Source organism: Pelobates fuscus, chromosome 2, assembly GCF_036172605.1.
Source record: "Pelobates fuscus isolate aPelFus1 chromosome 2, aPelFus1.pri, whole genome shotgun sequence".
NCBI classification, from domain to species: Eukaryota; Metazoa; Chordata; class Amphibia; order Anura; family Pelobatidae; genus Pelobates; species Pelobates fuscus.
Genome location: NC_086318.1, coordinates 156,134,868 through 156,156,119, shown reverse-complemented (window position 1 = coordinate 156,156,119; position 21,252 = coordinate 156,134,868). Strand labels below are relative to the sequence as shown.

The 21,252-nt window shown below is 39.4% G+C and overlaps 1 protein-coding gene across 3 annotated transcripts in view; it reads left to right on the top strand.

Moving 5' to 3' along the window:
- Positions 1-19,479, top strand: part of AP2M1 (adaptor related protein complex 2 subunit mu 1) — a 30,213-nt gene extending 10,734 nt beyond the window's left edge. For all 3 annotated transcript variants that reach the window (XM_063442876.1, XM_063442878.1, XM_063442877.1), the window contains exons 3-11: positions 2,610-2,875; positions 5,650-5,732; positions 6,567-6,702; positions 9,061-9,202; positions 9,500-9,619; positions 9,904-10,039; positions 11,175-11,272; positions 16,761-16,872; positions 18,362-19,479. In XM_063442876.1, the coding sequence (XP_063298946.1) occupies positions 2,610-2,875; positions 5,650-5,732; positions 6,567-6,702; positions 9,061-9,202; positions 9,500-9,619; positions 9,904-10,039; positions 11,175-11,272; positions 16,761-16,872; positions 18,362-18,496 (1,228 nt within the window). In that variant the 3' untranslated portion in view covers positions 18,497-19,479. The remainder of the gene's footprint in view (positions 1-2,609; positions 2,876-5,649; positions 5,733-6,566; positions 6,703-9,060; positions 9,203-9,499; positions 9,620-9,903; positions 10,040-11,174; positions 11,273-16,760; positions 16,873-18,361) is intronic.
- Positions 19,480-21,252: the final 1,773 nt, after the last annotated feature.

The following is a 21,252-nucleotide window of genomic DNA, read 5'->3' as shown; positions in this document are numbered from 1 at the left end:
ATGCTGCCATAACCACACCTACCCTGACTGTGACTGACACAGCCTGTGTGGAAAAAATGTTTAATAGAGCTTTAATCACACACAGAAGGCTTCTTCATACTGTTAAAGAAACACAGCCTCTTCCTTCTCTTCTCTCCCTGTCAGGATGGTACAAGTTGAAGAAATCTTCCAACTGCACACGTGTAAGTGCCCAGTGCACTTTTCCAGCATCCTAGGGATAAGACACTGGTTAGAATAGTGTCTCCCCTGGTGTGCATGTCGAATGCATAAGAAAGAAGCGGGTAAATATGCGGAATAAAATACTTTGTTTTCATTTTTTTTCAGCCTGCGAAAGTATTTGAATAGGACAGTTGTCTCAAAGTGATGTATGTCCCTTTTGGATCACTTTTTTTTTTTTTTTTTTTTTTTTTTTTTTTGTTTCTTTGTTTTAAATAACCTTAATCTGAACCTAGATTAATTTGAAGGCTTTTAATTGGATTAGTTTATTTCTGAATTCTCCATATGTCTTGTCCCTTTTATGTAGAAGTGACTTCTTTTTATTTCCCTTACAGTCTAAAAGTCTACTTTGAGACAGAAATGGCGTTACGTGTTTTGACCACTGATTTTTAGAGGCTTAGATTTTTCAGTATCTAAATCTGACATATTTTAAAGTACCACTATAGTGCCCTGAGGGTACCCCTTCTGCCGGGCTGGATGGAGAGGAAGGGGGTTAATCCCTTACCTTTCTCCAGTGCCGGGCTCCCTCGGTGCTGGAGACTCTTCTCCTCCTTTCTTGTCATCAGCTGAATGCTCATGCGTGGCAAGAGCCAGTCTCACAGGAAAGCATTTCTCAATGCTTTCCTATGGACGCTGGCGTCTTCTCACTGTGATTTTCAGTGAGAAGCGCGGTAGCACCTCTAGCTGCTGTCAATGAGACAGCCTCTACCGGCTGGATTAACCCAAATGTAAACATAGCAGTTTCTCTGAAACTGTTATGTTTACTGCAGAAAGGGTTAATCCTAGGTGGACCTGGCACTCAGACCACTTCATTAAGCTGAAGTGGTCTGGGTGCCTATAGTGGTCCTTTAAGATATTTTGCCTGGCTGCGCAGGTTACACTGAAGTGATTTCACAGTCTCTGCAATATTTCAGGCCCTTCTAAGTTGTGTTCTTTGCATGTTTTCCTGCTGCATTTTCTTGCATTAGAGGTCCCATTTCAACATTGAAAAGAATACTATTTCATGTAAAATGCATTACTGCAAATGTGGCATGCGCCATGGGTATGTGGAGTTCAGAGGTGCATCTCTGAAGGAATGAAGAGTATATGCATTGCTGTTTTCTTGGTGTCTGTGCAGTTTATTTTCGTATTTTTTTTTTCTAACCCTTTTCTTTCATTGCTGTCACTGTCCTTTCCCTTGCTGGTGTCATCTCTTTTCATCTCATCTCCTCATTGGCTGCTGTAGCAATAGGTAAGATCAGTTCTGCTGCTGCAGCCTGCCCTCTAGTGGCTGCTGCTTGCGTCTTTGCCCATGCAACAGTGTAGGTCTTTGAAGTTTTTGTCCTTAACATATTTCTAACCTGGTGGCCTCCATATTGTAACATTAAATATGAACTACACGTCATTGTCTATGTATTACTTGTGTACTAACAATCTCAAATTCACTCATCACTACTAGAGACCCAGTATACAACCATTCTTAGAAATGGTCAAACAACTAGCACTAGCTCTCTCTTGGGCATTAAATTGCCTTACTATGTAGTTCTGAATTACTTCTAGTATGTTGAGGTGGTCATTACTAAATTGTCATTAGTGGGATACGTTTAACAGAATGAAAAACAGAGGTTCTATGGGTCTCTAAAGCTAATGAGTGATATATTTTTCTTAGAAATTCGTTTTTTTGTTAAACATATGGATATATATGGTGATGAGGTGCTAATGTTTTGGGTTGTACAAATATTCAAGAGTTCTGGAAACATGTAGGTGTATTTCAGGGATTGAGAATTTAAGAATTTAGGACCTAGCCATGCCTTCTTTGTTGCTAGTCAGAGATAGTTATTTCCTTATCTGTGTCTCCCGTAAGATATTAGAAACCATTTTTAGGAGGCATATATTCCTAGATTCTGTAGTTTTTCAAGCCCTGATGTACACAGTGTGATATGTTAACATGTAACTCAGCAAATAGGTTTTACCTTCTGTAAACCAATCTTATAATTTTGTACAACACTAGTTATCTGCAAGTGTTCTACCCCCTGCTTTTTATTTTTTTTATTTTCCACTCTATGAAAGAGTATGAAATGCTGAATTTTATGTCTAAGTGCTTATATTGATCTTGTCTGTTTCTAAAATGGTTTTCTCCACCTTCTGCTCTCAATGATGGAAAGCCAACCAAGTTCTCTTAAGCTGTAGAAGCTTTTTGGTAACAATGCACCCTTTCATGGAGAGGAAACTTGTGTTGACTTAATACATTTGTTTTGTTTTGCCTTTTACTCAGCTTACCATAAGAAAAATGGTGTTTGGAACTTTTAATGAAAACAATGCTGTTTAATGCCCTATCACAACATATAAAAGTGCGTGTGTGTATATATATTTGAATCTTTTTTTAATGTCTCTGCTCTTTCCCTAATGTGTAGGCGGAATGCAGTGGATGCTTTCCGGGTCAATGTCATCCATGCTCGACAGCAGGTGCGCTCTCCAGTCACCAATATTGCCCGCACTAGCTTCTTTCATGTCAAGCGCTCGAACATCTGGCTCGCAGCAGTCACCAAGCAGAATGTCAATGCTGCAATGGTGTTCGAGTTCCTCTACAAGATGTGTGATGTTATGACTGCCTACTTTGGGAAGATCAGTGAGGAGAACATAAAGAACAACTTTGTATTGATTTATGAGCTGCTGGATGGTAAGAAAGTGTGGCGGTTGTGATTTAACATTACCCAGACATTAGTACATGTCTTTTTAACACTAGATTGAACAATGAAATGTTTGAGATGCTTAGATTTTGATGCAAAGTAGCTCGTGTTTTAATATATGGAGTGTGGTGAGATCACGTTCACTCTAAATTCCTTCTGAAAAGGCAGACTGAAATCCTAAGTACTGTAACATTGGTTCACCCAGCATGTGATGTGATTGGGCACTTACACTGAGTTGGCATAATATTTTGGAACTGGGGGATTTTTTTGAAAAACAATGAAAGATTAAGTTAACACAAGCAGGAACATATAATACTTTTTTTTTTTTTTAAATCTGTTTATTGACGAATGTGCGAAAACATGAAGAACAAGTTGAAAGGACACACAGGCCCAGCTTTGCAGATAAAACATCATAAAAGAGCAGGCAGATATTATTAAGTAATTGCCAATAAATCAATCGCAGTATATGCAGCATTATACAGTAGAGTAACTGGACCCGTCTATCCGTTAGCTTAGCATCAACATGTGAAAAGATACAAGCGGGAGTAACCTCGTACAATGAACTACATCATTAACTATATTCTAAATTGTTATGCAATGTGCATGAACGGGTTATGTCTGGTGGTGAACCTGCAGTTGTGTACAAATCTCAATATATAAATCTATTATACGGTGTGCTCAACTATACTTTCCATCTCGTGGGTGATGTATCTGGTAAGTAGCGGGTTAGCAGTATCGACACCAGAACAAAGCCCCGAGTACAATAGGAGTAGCATCATGTTACGAGATGAAAACCCCAAGCACTTAATTAACTTGGGAGTCGGGACCAATAACTAACTATGGCATCGCATATGACACATCGACGTTCCCTTCTACCCCAACTCTGGGTCGGGCCTGCAAGGCAGTCTCGTGGCGTTGCGTCTGAGGGGGGGGCGTGGGGAAGTTCACCCTCTTGTGTGCCATGAGAGAGGTGTACGTGTGTAGTGTGTTGTGGGTGCTACTATCGTGTAAGGATGAGCTGTATCGTGAGTGTGTCTTGTCTGGAACCTACGTCTTGATGGGCACCGGAACATATAATACTTGAACCAGGGGTGGCTTTGTATTTTTTTATTTTCTGGGGGAGAGGTGGATATATTTAAAGCTCCAAAACTGTAGCAGCTTTGGTGTATAGATCACATCTGGCCAGTTTAACTGCTAAATTCTTTTATTAAGGAATTAAATAACTTTTGTTTCTGTTTATGCCTGACTGTGACACTCACAGCTTTTATGAAAACAAATTGATTTTAATCCCCTGCTCTGTTTAAACTTTAATCACACACGGGAGGCTCCTGTTGGCTCTAGTAGGCTGTAAACAGAACAGGAGAAAATATTATAATTATAATTAAACACAGTGCAATGAACAAGGTTTTAAATATTAGACCCCCTCTTTACTGTTAATTCATATGTACACTGTGTGGGTCACATGCAGGGAAGGTGTGGCTAGGGCTCCGTTAATATAGTGATTTAAATCCTAAATGGCTATTGGATCATGCCCATGCAGTCTCACTGTTCATACACCAAAATCACTCCATTAATCTAAAGTAGTTTTTAGCTTAGTTTACTTTTATATAATACTTATAGAATTCAATGCATATCCTAGAAACCTCCGGACGCCCTGGGTTAATGGAATGATGGTTCAGCTTTCTGTTAGAAACTGCGTAACAAGTAGTGGTTCTGGCTAGTAATTTAAACTGTGAAAATGAAATGTACTACCTCAAATTAGAGAAAACTTAAACAGCAGTCACTAGAGGTGTTAACCTTGCAATGAAAACATTGCTGTTCCTGCAGATCAGAAATATTATTGGTTGCAGTTGACATTGAGGTGGCGTCCAGTTCATTAACGTTAAAGGGATCCTATAGTGCCAGGAAAACCTGTTTTCCTGGCACTATAGGCTCTTGGAGTGCCCCACTCCCACTGGGCTGAAAAAGTTAAAACCCTTTCAGCCCCTTACCTGAATCCAGTGCTGGGTCAGGCTCTGCCCACGTTCCTTCCCCACCATCAGCCATCGGAGAGACCTAATGCGCATGCACGGCATTGGCCGCGCATGCTTTAGACCTCCCCATAGGAAAGCATTATTCTATGCTTTCCTATGGGGAAAATCTGACGCTGGAGGTCCGTGAGGATAACGGATCAAAAGTCCGTTTTGGATTCCGAAAGTTCTCTAGTGGCTGTCTGGTAGACAGCCACTGAGGGCAGACTTAGAGCTGCAATGTGAACATTGCAACACTAATTGCAAAAGGGTCACAGTACCCAGACTACTTCAATTAGCTAAAGTGGTCTGGGGGCCTACAGGTCCCTTTAAAGGCGTTTGGGTGCCTATAGCGTAATTCTCACTGCTTCTTGGAAATAGGGGGAAATGGTATTCAGGTAAAGGTTTGCAAATGTTAAAACCGTATAACTATGTTGATAATCTGCTGCTTAATATGCTACTTTTAGATGCATCTTTTCACCTAACCTACCTATAAAATTCACAAAGGCTTAGCTTACTTCTCCACTTTTGTTCAACAAAACCATACACAATGGTATTTACTGGGAGGAATGAGCCATAAAAACTCAATATCTCCCCTCACACACACACGCATTTATTATGGTATGATAATACACATAGGAGGAGTACTATAAAGGAAATGTTGTGAACAGCTGCTTTGTAAAATGTATTTTTATTCATCTTGCCTAAAAAAGAAAAGGAGAAAAATATATATATAAAATGTTTCATTTATACAGAGATCCTAGATTTTGGTTACCCTCAAAACTCTGAGACAGGAGCCCTGAAAACATTCATCACACAACAAGGGATTAAAAGCCAGGTAATTGTATTTGCATGCCATAGTACTGATTAGGCGCAAACCTTTTCTGTCGTGTGGATTTTATTTTTTTTGCCCTGATAACTCAAATGCATACTCTGACCTGTGACTATTCCTTGGTACTGGACCTCACATTACATGTTAACATCTGATTTATGGTAATAAAGACACAATAGTTGTGCATGGAAATGTGTTCCCTGTGTTTTAGAATGTGTTATCTGCTGTTTTTCCTATGTGCGCTAACTGCATATACCAAAAACTCTCCCAGCTGCAGGCTTTAAATAGACTTGTTTTTATTCCTTTTTCATGACGCGCTTTACTCTGCCCGTGTGTTGCCTGCCATATTACTTGTCGTCACTGCTTCGTGTGGCTGGATCTTTAGCATCAGGTAGGAGCGAGTGGTATGGGTTTCCATTTTGTTTCTTGGGAGGTCACTGAAGGTGTATGCTTAACTTTTTTTTATGTCTTATGCGTTCCAAGATGGAAATGCCTAAACTTAATTTTGCATAGGATTACTAAGAAACATTGTTAATTTCATTTTATTAAACACACCAGCATCCTAATTAGGTCTACAAGCAGATATGAGCTTTGGTAAATTAAGCACTGGATGCTTAAGCGTATGTAGTAATCTGATGGTGTCCTAGAACCTTTGATGCAATCCATGGTAACTATTCTTGCTGATGGATACAAAACATTGTGTCTTATTGAGTTTATAGATCATAATTTTCTTAAATGACCATAATTGTGTATTGCTTTTCTGGTTTTTGCTGTTGCTAAAATGAACTAAATAAAATAGGAAGGGTCATAAAAATGTAAAATAATCCCTGTTTTGTTCAGACCAAGGAGGAACAATCTCAGATCACAAGCCAGGTTACTGGACAGATTGGCTGGAGACGTGAAGGTATTAAATATCGTCGGAATGAGCTATTCCTTGATGTGTTGGAGAGTGTCAATCTGCTGATGTCCCCACAGGGTGAGTATAGCTGGTGAGCATGGGATAAAGAGGAATATGGTTGTAGTTGGCAATTACTGTTACCATTTCTGATACTGTTAAAGGGACACTATAGTCACCAGAACAACTACAGCTTAGTAGTTAGGGGGAAGGGGGGGGTGGGCTAGATGGTGGTTTTAATACCTATCCCCAAGTCACCAGTGAATTCTCAAATGTAAACCATCTGCTATGTGTGGCTGCCAAATGTTGTGATTTGTACAATGTTCCACTTAATACACTGATCATCCATTCTTCTCGCCTTCTCCCATCCTGTTTAGCATGTAAGCCATTTGATGTTCATACTTTAGCCACAAACCCTATGCCCACCCCACTTACAGATGACTGATTTACATCTTTGTTATTATCACACCCAGATGGAAGCAACTACCGTATTTTTCGCTCCATAAGACGCACCTCACCATAAGACGCACCTAGTTTTTAGAGGAAGAAACCCAGAAAACAATATATTCTGAACAAACTGTCCCATAGTGTTTCTTACTATGGGACAGTTTGTTCAGAATATTTTTTTTCTCCCCTGTCTTCACCCACCACCCTCCCCATAGTCTTCACCCACCCCCCACTCCCCATAGTCTTCACCCACTCCCCATAGTCTTCACCCACCCCCCACTCCCCATAGTCTTCACCCACCCCCCACTCCCCATAGTCTTCACCCACTCCCCATAGTCTTCATCCCCCCTCCCCTCCCCATCCCATAGTCTTCATCCCCCCTCCCCTCCCCATCCCATAGTCTTCATCCCCCCTCCCCTCCCCATAGTCTTCATCCCCCCTCCCCATAGTCTTCATCCCCCCCTCCTCTCCCCTCCCCATAGTCTTCATCCCCCCCTCCTCTCCCCTCCCCATAGTCTTCATCCCCCCTCCCCTCCCCATAGTCTTCATCTCCCCTCCCCATAGTCTTCATCTCCCCTCCCCTCCCCATAGTCTTCATCCCCCCTCCCCTCCCCATAGTCTTCATCCCCCCTCCCCTCCCCATAGTCTTCATCCCCCCTCCCCTCCCCATAGTCTTCATCCCCCCTCCCCTCCCCATAGTCTTCATCCCCCCTCCCCTCCCCATAGTCTTCATCCCCCCTCCCCTCCCCATAGTCTTCATCTCCCTTCCCCTCCCTATAGTCTTCATCCCCCCTCCCTTCCCCTCCCCATAGTCTTCATCCCCCCCTCCTCTCCCCTCCCCATAGTCTTCATCCCCCCTCCCCTCCCCATAGTCTTCATCTCCCCTCCCCATAGTCTTCATCCCCCCTCCCCTCCCCATAGTCTTCATCCCCCCTCCCCTCCCCATAGTCTTCATCCCCCCTCCCCTCCCCATAGTCTTCATCCCCCCTCCCCTCCCCATAGTCTTCATCTCCCTTCCCCTCCCTATAGTCTTCATCCCCCCTCCCTTCCCCTCCCCATAGTCTTCATCCCCCCTCCCTTCCCCTCCCCTCCCCATAGTCTTCATCCCCCCTCCCCTCCCCATAGTCTTCTCTTCTCTCCCATACTGTCCCCCTCCCCTTGTCCCATAATTACTTACCTGTCTTGTAGCGTTTCTCGGCAGCACAGGGCGCACCGCGGTACTGGAACTTGAATTTCATGTTCCGGTTTCCGGCGGGACTGAAAGGAAGTGTGCACACTGAGCTGAGTGCGCACTTCCTTTCAGTCCCGCCGGAAACCGGAACATGAAATTCAAGTTCCAGTATCGCGGTGCGCCCTGTTCTGCCGAGAAACGCTACAAGACAAATAAGTAAAGCTTCATATTCGCTCCATAAGACGCACAGACATTTCCCCTCACTTTTGAGGGGAAAAAAAGTGCGTCTTATGGAGCGAAAAATACGGTATGTCCTTTGTTTCACAACTCTATTCCATTTGGAGTTCTGAAAGGATCTTATTGGACTCTTTTTCTCATTGCATATAAAAATTGTTTGCCAGTTATTATTATTTTATTATTTATATAGCGCCAACAAATTCCATAGCGCTGTACAACAGTTGCTGGCAATATGTAACATTTGTGTATGCGTGCAGGTGGCTGCATATTCTACACTAAAAATCAGACTTTTTCCAAACCCCTTTTATTGAAATTCTATCAAAATCCTAATGCAGTTACAGTGGAACTTTCTATACTTAAAAATTTAAAAATCCAATGTTAACACAATGGAACTTTTTTCTTTTTAATTATACTGTAAAAAAAATAAAATAGTTTAATGTGGGGAAGAATCTGTTGCAGTGCTTAACGGAGATAGCCCACTCTCTTGTATCTGTAGGCTTGTCACTGCTGTGTTTGTTTTGTTTTTTTTTTCCTTGTAAAAATTTTTCAGTGTGGTTTATCAATGTGATTGCATTCTTTTCTAGGACAAGTTCTTAGTGCCCATGTGTCTGGTCGTGTGGTGATGAAGAGCTATTTAAGTGGGATGCCGGAGTGCAAGTTTGGGATGAATGACAAAATTGTGATTGAGAAACAAGGCAAAGGAACTGCAGATGAAACTGGAAAAACGTGAGTGAAATTTTTTTTTTTTGGGGTGGGGGGGGATTTAATTTTGCTGACTTTATATATTGACCGTGTTAGAGCAACTAATCCAGAGTGGGTGAAAATAAAATATATATTTTTCTTCTTCCACTGAATTGTATGGCAAAAAAGCAGCTACTTTCTTTAGTACTGTGCGATCTATGGCTTGTGGGATTCATGAAAATATATTCTTGTCCACTCAAAAAACAGTAATTCAGTGTACAATGACAATATTTCATATGTAAATGCATTTGTAAAATGCCAACTACACGATTCTACTTTCAGTGGGAAACAATCCATTGCAATTGATGACTGTACATTCCACCAGTGTGTTCGGCTCAGCAAGTTTGATTCAGAGCGCAGCATTAGTTTTATACCGCCAGATGGAGAGTTTGAACTAATGAGGTAGGTATGGTTCGTGTTTTGGTGTGACTTTCCAGGAGCATTAAATGAAAAATGTTACAGGTCCCTCTAGCCAGTGTTTTAGTTCTCCTCCATTGTCTGCACAAGGGTTGACTATTTCCTTTTTGGCTTGTTTTTGAGGTTGAGCTGATCAGTGTGCACAGAGATTTAAAAACTAAACAGATAAAGTTTGTGATGCAGTAGTAATTGGGGATTTTTATCTGTACATATTCATATGTGACTGAAACTAATTTCCCAATCGGTGATCTAAAATTCTCTTTTTGCAGATACCGAACCACAAAAGACATCATCTTACCTTTTCGTGTCATCCCTCTTGTGCGTGAAGTTGGACGAACCAAACTGGAGGTGAAGGTGGTCATTAAATCAAACTTCAAACCCTCTCTTCTTGCTCAGAAAATTGAGGTAAAGTTTAGAGAGCACTATAATTGTGTAAGAATCTATTATGGGAATGCTTCACTTCTATTACTGAGGCAATTATCTGTTTGAAATGCCTAGTTTACAGATGTTAACTATTTTTATATAAAGGAACACTATAAGTAAGGAACACAAACCTGTGTTTCTTGACCCTATAGTGTTAAAATAACTAGCTCCCCCCAGTCCCCCCTCAATATAGTAAAATCTTACCTTAGTTCCTGTCAGTTGGTTATGGCTCTGCCCCTGGTCTGCCTCCTTGGCTGACATAATCAGAAGTGATGATCTGAGCCAATCTTCCATAGTAAATCATTGGAATGGCTGAGATTGCCAAAGCGTGGGCATTGGGCAAGGAATCAATGCATCTCTGAGGAAAGTTTGGTGTCTCCATGCAGAAGGTGACAGAATGGCAGTGCGCACTGCCCCAAGAAGCACCTCTAGTAGTCTAAAAATACAGTGTTGACTGCAAAAAAGCCTGCAGGGACTGACTACTCACCAGAACTACTTTAAGCTGTAGTTGTTCTAGTGACTATAATGTCCCTTTAAGTAAACCTTCAACAAAATCCCTAAAAAAACACTTCTTGTCATGCATTGGTGTGTTCAAATGAGCTTTTAGCAAATTTTGCCACAATGCATCGTCCAACTTTGGTACTTAAATACCGGCTGTATTCAGGCAACAGGTTCTTTCTCTCATCCAGTTGTTGGTAAACGTCACTCTCCTCTTTGAAATGTATGTTTAATTCTGCATGGTCACAACCTGCATGCTTAGAGTTCAGTGACTGTAAAGAGATTATTCAATAGATATGTCTACGGTCCATGTTCTTTTTAGCTCTCTACCTTTCAGAGTTTTTTTTTATTTTTATTTTTTTTTTTAGTAATATGTAGTTTAGGAACATTTTTCTATGCCTGACTGAATACACTAGGAGTTACGGTTCTGAATAAACTTCTAATTTATCTGTAGATATCATACCAGCCTCTTTAGGCATCAGCCCTATATCCATATTTAGCAAACCTATTTAATTGTAAGGTTCCTTCTGCTTTATTAGACTTCTTCATTACTGCATTACTACATTACTGCATGCAGACAATTTGTACATTCATCTAAATTGATGCTTCTTTTATGCAGGTTCGCATCCCAACTCCACTTAATACTAGTGGTGTGCAAGTTATTTGTATGAAGGGTAAAGCCAAGTACAAAGCCAGTGAGAATGCCATCGTCTGGAAGTAAGAAACTTTAAAAAAAAAAATATATATATATTTTTTAAATTCTACTAAATATACAGCTTGACCAAGAAGTCTGTCTAGCTGTAAGGTCAGAGTTAACAATTTTACAAAAGTTAATTTGAAAAGTTTGCAAGAAAAACTTTTAACTTCTCCTCCTGCCTCGAAGTACCCACTTTTGCCACTTCAACATTGAATATCCACAGTAAATGTGGAAGAGTAAAACTGAGAATAAGAGAACTCTGCCCTTCAGTTAGTCCCTGCTCAGGTCTCAACATGTAAATACAATCAAAAACAAGGTGAACAGCGCTGAAACTTCAAAATACAAACGTAACAGGAGATGGCGATTTCCAAGAATATGTATCTTAAAACAAAAAGATTAAAAAAATAGTGCAGTATATAAAAGTGCCAAAGGTACACTCACGCTTTATAGAGCTATGCAAGCTCGATTTCATGGGCCTGGACGGAATAATCCCCATCTAAGGATATCTTTATAGAGGTCTGCAATGCTTGGTACTTGAGTGGGTGATGGTCATTATATATATATATATATATATATATATATATATATATATATCTCCTATGGTATGTAAAGTGACGGTGACTTTAATAGGCTAAAATCTACTTACTTAACCTAGAGCAGGGGTTCTCCATTAGTTTTTCCCATGGAACTCTTGGAAAAAAATCCACAAAAATCTCATCTCCCAAGAAAAGCTGCTTACAATCCAGTGCATTATAGCCAGGAATGGCAGTGAACTCTGTGATGTCTGGTAAAAAATTATTAGGGGGTACTCAGTCATTTGCGCCATGTATAGCATTATTGGAATAAGAATTTTCTCCTGCAGTATCTGGCACATAGTCTCTGTCCTCTGCGTCACTCTCTGAGGCAGTGTCGGTTGCCTCTAAGTTGGCCGCTAACCGGGCATAAGCGTCCTCTGCGCTATACTTCCTAAGCATTATGGATTAAGGTAATAAACTTCCCACTAAATTCCACCCAACTAACAATCACAAATTAATAAAATATTAAAATTTAACCCCTGTGGGTAAAAAAAAAAAAAAAAGAAAAACCTAGATCACAGTAAAGTACTGTGATCTGTATTTTGATCACCGCTGGCAGTAAATGGGATTTGGAATCTCTACTGACAATTTATTCTCTTCAGGGACACAATGTAACGATCAGTTTCTCCCCACTTCACAAACCCACAAAAGGTGGAGGGAGGCGGTTCTGATATCCCAGCAGCATTGTGACCAGTGTGACTGGCTTTCCCAGCGATCACATGGGCCGGGACATTGCAATATGCTGTTGCTGGTCTGCCCCTGACTCGGAGGCACCCAGCAACAGCGTTAACCCCGCGATTGCCGGCACCGCAGCGGTCTGGGGTTAATTTTAGCGCATTGCGGTTAGTCGCCAGTCATTAAGGGGTTAATAGAAACATAGAATGTGACGGCAGATGAGAACCAGTCGGGCCATCTAGTCTGCCCTAAATAAAGTACTCTTATACTACATATATCCAGCTCTTTATATACTTGCGTCACATCCAGTTCTGGTTGCTGATCTGGGTCCATGTGTATCCCTAGGTGGGGATCGTTCCACCTAAAGTTTTATACACTAGAGCAGGTCCTTGCTCTAGGTTATGTAAGTAGGTTTTATACTTTTAAAGCCACTGTCACTTTACATACCATTGTATTTAAAAAAAAAAATAAAAAATAAAAATCGCCCACTCAAGTACCAAGTATTGCTGACATCTTAACACCTTAGTGACCTCTAATATATCTGGTATGTTTGACCAAAAATGGTCCTTAAGGACCATGGACGTACCTGATACGTCCGCGGCTAATTAGAGTGCTGGATGCGATCATGAGCGCTTCCAGCTGCTCTAACTGTATTGCAGCGATGCCTCAATGTCGAGGCATCGTGCAATACCCCTCCTCACTGCCGGGTGATCGCTCGCCCGGAGCGATCACTTCCGGGTTGCCCCAATACATTTTAAACCCTTCCCTCTCTATGTGTACTGACCCCATCGCCACAGTTTGTACATGTATTCTTAAATTGCTATGTGTGTCAAAAAAAAAATCACCAATTTATTTTAAATTTGGCATAGATTGGTGGTGAAATGGTTGCATGAAAAGTCAAAATACCTCAAATGTAACCTTAGGTTGTCGTCTTTAAAAAAATATATAGATGTGAAGGGTTATTCAGGGATTCCTAAAAGACGTGTTACAATGTAACTTGCGCTCATTTTGAGGAAAAAATGGTTTGGAAATAGCAAAGTGCTACTTGTACTTATAGCCCTATAACTTTCCACAAAAAAGTGAATTGCATGTTAACATTGGGTATTTCTAAACTCAGGACAAATGGTGTTTTTTGGTGGTTGTAGATGCGTAACAGATTTTGGGGGTCAAAGTTAGAAAGTGTTTTTTTCTCTTTTTCATATTCTAGAATTTTTTTATAGTAAATTATATCTTTAACCCCTTGAGGACGCAGGACGGTTCAGGACCGTCATCGGCATTTTTGCGTTGCCGACCGACGACGGTCCTGAACCGTCCTAAATTTAAAATGTACTTACCCGATCGCCGTCGTTCCCCCGGCGGCGATCGGCGGTGCTCCCGGTGTGGGGAGACTGCCTGCAGCCCAGACAGTCTCCCCATGGCGGTTTAGGACCCCTGGGGCCATGTGATCGCCCAACAGGGCGACCACATGGTCACAATAGGTGTCCTAGACTCTGCCTGCAGGGGGACTGTCTGTGCTGACAGGCAGTCTCCCTGCTGCTGTAAAATCATAAAAAAATTAAGTTATAGTTAATAAAAAAATATATATTATTATATATGTGTATATATATGATATATAGACATATATTATACCTATATAATATATGTCTATATATCATATATATAATGTCATGCTAAGTGTATTTTTATATTAATATGTACATATATTAATATAAAAATACACTTATAATTAATTTGCACACGTATATATATAATATATATAATAACTATATATATTGTGTATATATATATTATAATAAAATACGAATAATAAATAATTTAAATTAAATTAAAAAAATTAAAAATAATAATAAAAAATTGAAAAAAAATTATATATCTATACGAAATTTTATTCTAACTGTATTTTGATATTAATATATATATATTTATATCAAAATACACTTAGAATGAAATTGTATATATATCTATGTATATTTAAATAAATAAAAAGAATGCGAACTATTCATATGTCGATATACAAAATTACATAAATAATTATATAAATATACACGTAGACTTCAAATATATAAATATGCATATATATTTAAATTCTACGTGCGTATTTAGGTAATATTTTGACATAATTAAGTTATTTTATTGATTGCAATTTAAGGGACCTGCCTGCCAACCCAGGCCGAAAGACCAGAGAATTTAATTTGCTATCACTGTATTTTACCCTGTAACGTTCTACGACACCCTAAAACATGTACATGGGGGGTACTGTTTTACTCGGGAGACTTCGCTGAACACAAATATTAGTGATTCAAAACAGTAAAACATATCACAGCGATGATATTGTCAGTGAAAGTGACTTTTTTTGCATTTTTCACACACAAACAGCACTTTTACTGATGATATAATTGTTGTGATACATTTTCCAGTTTTGAAACACTAATATTTGTGTTCAGCAAAGTCTCATGAGTAGAACAGGACCCCCCATGTACAGGTTTTATAGCGTTTTTGAAAGTTACAGGGTCAAATATATAGGTCAAATATTTTTACATTGAAAATGGCCAGGTTGGTTACGTTGCCTTTGAGAGCATATGGTAGCCCAGGAATGAGAATTACCCCCATGATGGCATACCATTTGCAAAAGAAGACAACCCAAGGTATTGCAAATGGGGTAAGTCCAGCCGTTTTTAGTAACCACTTAGTCACAAACACTGGCCAAAATTAGCGTTCAATTTAGTTTTTTACTTTTTTCACACACAAACAAATATGAACGCTAACTTTGGCCAGTGTTTGCGACTAAGTGGCTACTAAAAAAGTCTGGACATACCCCATATTGAATACCCTGGGTTGTCTACTTTTAAAAAAATATGTACATGTGGGGTGTTATTTAGCAATTTATGACAGATAACAGTGTTACAATGTCACTATTGATACATTTTAAAAATTTATGTTTTGAAACCGCAATATCCTACTTGTACTTATAGCCCTATAACATGCAAAAAAAAAGCAAAAAGCATGTAAACACTGGGTATTTTTGAACTCAGGACAACATTTTGAATCTATTTAGCAGTTTTTTTCATTCGCTTTTGTAGATGAGTAAAAGATTTTTCACATAAAATTCAAAAAACGTGTATTTTTTTCAATTTTTCATCATATTTTTTCATTTTTTTTTAAATTAAATTAGATGAGATTATATAAATAATGGTATGTAAAGAAAGCCCCTTTTGTCCTGAAAAAAACAATATATAATTTGTATGGGAACAGTAAATGAGAGAGCGGAAAATTACAGCTAAACACAAACACCACAAAAGTGTCAAAAAGATGCCTGGTCGCAAATGTACAACATCGCAAAAAAAGTCCAGTCCTTAAGGGGTTAAAAAGACAATTTAATGGCGAGAAAAACAATATATAATGTGTGGGTACAGTAAATGAGTAAGAGGAAAATTACAGCTAAACACAAACACCGCAGAAATGTAAAAACAGCCCTGGTAAGAAAATTGAAAAGCGGTCTGGTCACTAAGGGGATAAAGATATCCTTAAACGGGGATTATACTGTCCAGACTGTCCAAAGGTTCTCTTTGTAATGGCACAAGTGATTTAAAACATTTTGAGATCTAAGCGGGAACACACCAAAGGACAAGCTACTGAGTTTCTCTAAGCTTTTACCTGTTCTCGAGGTTATTATATCCTCTTCTTTTGAAGTTAGTAAGACAAACATTTGATCCCATGCTGGAGAAATGGGCTTCTGGCTGCCACAACCCTCAGTGAGTCAATTTATTAAGCCAGGCCAATTGTGAGCCCAGTAACGTTTTTGACACTATAGTACTTTTGTCAAGCCTGGTCCACTTGTAGCTTGGTTTAAAAAAAAAATAAAAAAAAAACCAATTCATAACTGAACCTTGAGTGAGTTGCAACTTTGTTTTGAACTTCTAATTTTCAGGCAGTTTATACTCTTGCTCTTGTAGCCCCTTTCAGATTAATCACTTTTTATAATCTAAAGCTTTTCAGTGCATTTGTTGAAATACGTTATTTAAGAACGGTCATTTGTTGAATAAGGCTTAATTATTGCTGCAATTTCTAAACCTGTACCTTGACACTTCTCCCACAGCGGCTGCCTAATATTTGGCCTGTCAGTATTAAAAATTAACTACTTATCTAAATCTGCAAGTTGTGAATTTAGGGGAAGCAATCCTGTTTCTGGGTTGGCATGTATGGACTTGTTGCATGTGAGATTTAAATACCCCCTCTCCCTTTCTTTTCCCTTAACCAGAATAAAACGTATGGCAGGAATGAAGGAATCTCAGATAAGTGCCGAGATTGAACTCCTGCCAACCAATGATAAAAAGAAGTGGGCACGTCCCCCTATTTCCATGAACTTTGAGGTGAGCAAATTTTGTGTGGAGGACAGTATAAGGGAAAAAAACAGGTTATGTTTGGCATCATTTTTAACACTGTAATTTGTGTTGTTTCCCAATGTGTACTTGACTTCCTGTCAATTGATAAGTTCCTATTTTAATTATTTTTAAATACTATAGCTATTTTAAACACTGCACAGAATGTTTGGAATGGGTTTTAGCGGAATGTTAACCTAGCTATTGTCTTGTGGGTTTTTACAGAAAGCAGGAAGAGCATTTGAAATATTCTACACTGCTGACAATAGGAGAACGCAATTACAACAATGACTGACAATTAAATACCATATGATTCTTTAACATTCTTTTCCCATTGATCCCAACTAAATTGAAGTTGTACAAATAAACTAGAACTTTGCCCATATGACATTTCATGCATTTTGTTTTCCAAAACCAAATTTAAAATTTCTTTGAGTGTTGGGGGTATGCGGTGATTTCCAGTAACGTGGTAAGCAAGATGTAGCAGCAATTAAAATGTAGCCAAGATACCATCGATATAGAAGCTTATAGTGATTCTTAAAATGGTTTGTGCAATACGTAACACCTTTAAGAGCTGTAAAAGAGTTGAACCATTCCTCTAGACCAGTGGTTCCCAACCCAGTCCTCAAGTACCCCCTAACAGAACAGGATTTAGGGATTACCCGGCTGTGTCTTTAGACACAACTTGGTAATCCCTAAATCCAGGACTGGGTTGGGAACCACTGCTCTAGACTATATTGCGTGCCAAGCTCCTTCTCCCATGACGTGTCCTGATTTACAAGAGGGTTCGGTGTTATATAATGAATAACATAAAGACAGTAGCCCTTTACGTCCCGGTTCCTGTAAAAATAATTTTTCTAGATTACAACATTCCAACGTTTTATAGTTTTTATCTACTTCCACAACATTAAATTTTTCCTTCAGTCTTGCACTGATTACTGTGTACTCCATTCTCATGGTTTCAGGTAAGCTATATTTAAATTGTGATTTTTCAAATGAGAGAATAGTTGCCCAATAAGAAGTTATCGAAATGCATCATAGTAGTTGTGCCAAAGGCTTATGTCGATATTAGGCAGATGATCAACTGATGTTGAAATCGACATAGCTCTATATATACCTGAACTCCGACACAATGGAATGTAGTTGCAACATTGTGTTCATTATTATGGATGGATCCCTCTAAATTCCTTTTTTTCCAAGTTTTCCTTTCCTTGCCCTTACCCCAAATATAGTATGTTTTGCTGTTTATTATTTTTATAAAAAGTTAAAATTTCAATAAAAAACTATTTGAAAAGAAAACGCAATAAAAAATAATAATAAATTCACCCCCTCCCGCTATTCTCAAATTACTTGGGAGGGTTCTTAGCCTTTGAGAAGGTTTTATTTTTATTTTATTTATTTTTTTTGCCCATGCTTTGTGATCACAAAAAATATTGATGTGTTATGGCTGCCTAACTTGTAACATTATTTTTTTTTCTAGGTCCCCTTTGCTCCGTCCGGCCTGAAAGTTCGATACCTGAAGGTATTTGAACCGAAGCTGAACTACAGTGACCATGATGTTATTAAATGGGTTCGCTATATTGGAAGAAGTGGAATCTATGAGACACGTTGTTAATGCAGCAATGCTCTGAGGGGAAAGAGCAACTTCACTCGCTAAACCTTCCTCCCAATCTAACATTTTTGGTAAAATAAGGTCAGAATGTGGACCTTAAACAGAAAGGAGAGAGCTTGTCTTCTACTTTCTGTGGTGGATGGTTTAAAAATGCTCATTCCTTGTCCTGCTTCTTCCGCCCGATCATTCTTGCCACAGAGCTGCATAATCCATCCTAGTACTGATGCTTTCAAGGCTGCTTCAGAACTGGAAGGATTTACTATGAATACTGGGGGTCTCTTACTGATGTGGGATCTCCTGTCTTGCTGCTGTGTCTTCAAAATACCCTTCACATGCAGCTGCACTTACATTATTTTACGGGAATGCTTCAAGCACTATATTCTACATTGCTTATTGTAATTATGGTGCAAGGAGGTAATGAGAAGTCTCTCTCCCCCCCTCCCTCTCTCCCACCCCCCCCAGTTCCCCACACTGCAATTTCTCAGCACCTAAAGCACTCTCCTTGCTGAGAATGTCCAAAATATAAAATGAGCACATGTTGTGCCTATTCGTTGTCATTAACCCCTTTTGGTGTGACAAAACTCATGTTAATGCTGAATTATTTTGTGCGTATAGGGACTTCACCCACTGCCTCCTTACATTATAACCATTACAAAAAACTAGTATTTATGGTGCTAGATGTGTTCTGTTAACTCCGTAAGTCTGTGAATATTGCTGGCAGATAGTATTCCTAAATAGTGTAGTGCACCCCGCACGCTGTCCATACTACCCTCTTCTCTTACTATAGTGTCCTGTTTTGTGTCCCCAAGTATTTCTCTCATTAGAGCTGTGAGCACTGCCACAGACCAGCAGAGCATCTCCAGAAGAGTGACGGGAAGGAGCAGCTGTGCTCTCTGGCATTCTTGTCTATGGCTGGAAAGCGGACTCATTGCTCTATTGCAAGGTGTTTAATCCTCTGTGTGGTTCCTGACCTCTCACAGTGTTTGTGACCAAATGAAGGAAAAAGATTGTCTTGATTCTTGGTAAAAGCTTTCTCCTTCTTGTCCATTACAATGGGAAAGGAAGTAATTGTCGCTCCTTAAAGCAATCATTGGGGGTCTAAAGCATTAATCATATCATTGCCAGGGAGCAGTTACAGATACTAAATAAAGGATGGGATTCCTCACCTTCTCCTGCTGGTGTGGCCCGATTAATTCTCTCTCCTACACATGTGCTCTTTGTGCTGTGATATGCTGTTTTTTTTTTTCTTTGTGATGGTCAAATTATAATAAACCCAATAAAAAGTATAGAAACTAAAGCCATTGTTACTTTTGAAAGGTTGAGAAAGCTTGTTGTTTGGTTAAGTATTTGCCACAGAACTCTATACTATAGTATATGTAAGAGTGAGTATGTTCAGAACTAATCGGTTCCTTTTATAACAGAAATGTATATATTTCTATTCCTTCAGGTATTAGTGATGTAAATCTGGCACTTCACACTCATTTTTTATCTAGGAATGGTTACCCACCTGTAGTGGAACAAATTTTTCTGCTACAAGTCACTGAAATGTCTGCAAAAGTGCTGAAAATGTCTGCTTAACTTCTACTTCTGTACAGTCAAGGATGTTTCAAGAATGGGTCAATATGTTTCCACAGGGAAGGAGGGGGTCGAATAGACACCAGCATTCAGGAGGTTGTGACAGCAATTTTAAATTATTTATCTATGGGCATCCATAGCTCAAATCAACTTTTTTAAAACTTGCTGTCACAACCTCCTGAACTGCTAGGTAGTCCTATTCGACCCCCTCACTTCCCTGTGGAAACCATATTGACCCATTATTTGACACATCCTTGACTGTAAGAAGTAGAAGTTAAGCAGACATTTGCCTTTTATGCAAACATTTCAGACCCTGTGTGAAATATTTCAAAAAAAAAGATCTAAAGCTTTTAGTTTTCAAAATATTTTTATGAAGGGTGAGAGAATAAGTGTAAAATTGACAACTTACACAGTGTAAGTTTCTTTGCAAAACAATATACCGTGTTTCCCCGAAAATACACCCTACCCCGAAAATAAGCCCTAGCTGGATTATTGGGGTGGGCTGCAATATAAGCCCTACCCCGAAAATAAGACCTAGGCAATTTACTGGTACGTGGAAAAATTGTTTGCACCCACCGCTGCCCCGCCGGAGGTCCTCTTCTCTCCTCCCGGCTGATGTCTGCTGCTGCTTCCTCCTGTGCGCGCGTCAGCCAGGGATCTTGTCTCTTCTTTTTCCTCCTCTCCTCCCGCGGACATCTGCGCCCAACTCCCTCTTTAGTGCACGGAGCGGGCTGACGTCATCACAGCCGAACTTCTTCTTCTACCGGTACGGTAATCATCAAAAAAGAATAAAGCTGTTTGTTTTTTGTTTTATGCAGTCTTAGTGTTGTCTTCCAATTTCCCAATTCATTTGTTTATTTATTTCTCTCTTCTTCTTTATTTAATCTTCCATGTTATCTTGATTTTTATCTATATTATTTTATCTCTTTATTTTTACTGGTATTTACCATATTATTATTATTCCCTTTTTTTTTTTCATTCATCCTTTCCTATTGCACTTAAAGGTGTATTACGTAATATTAGCACTTAAAGGTACAAGACACCTTATATACGATACCAACCTGTCTCCATCTGGTATATACAAATTATTATACTCACCATATAGTCACCAGCCAGCTCCTGGACCCACACACCTAATCTCATTATCTATATTGAATTTTAGAGTGTTTTTACCCTTCTTCCAC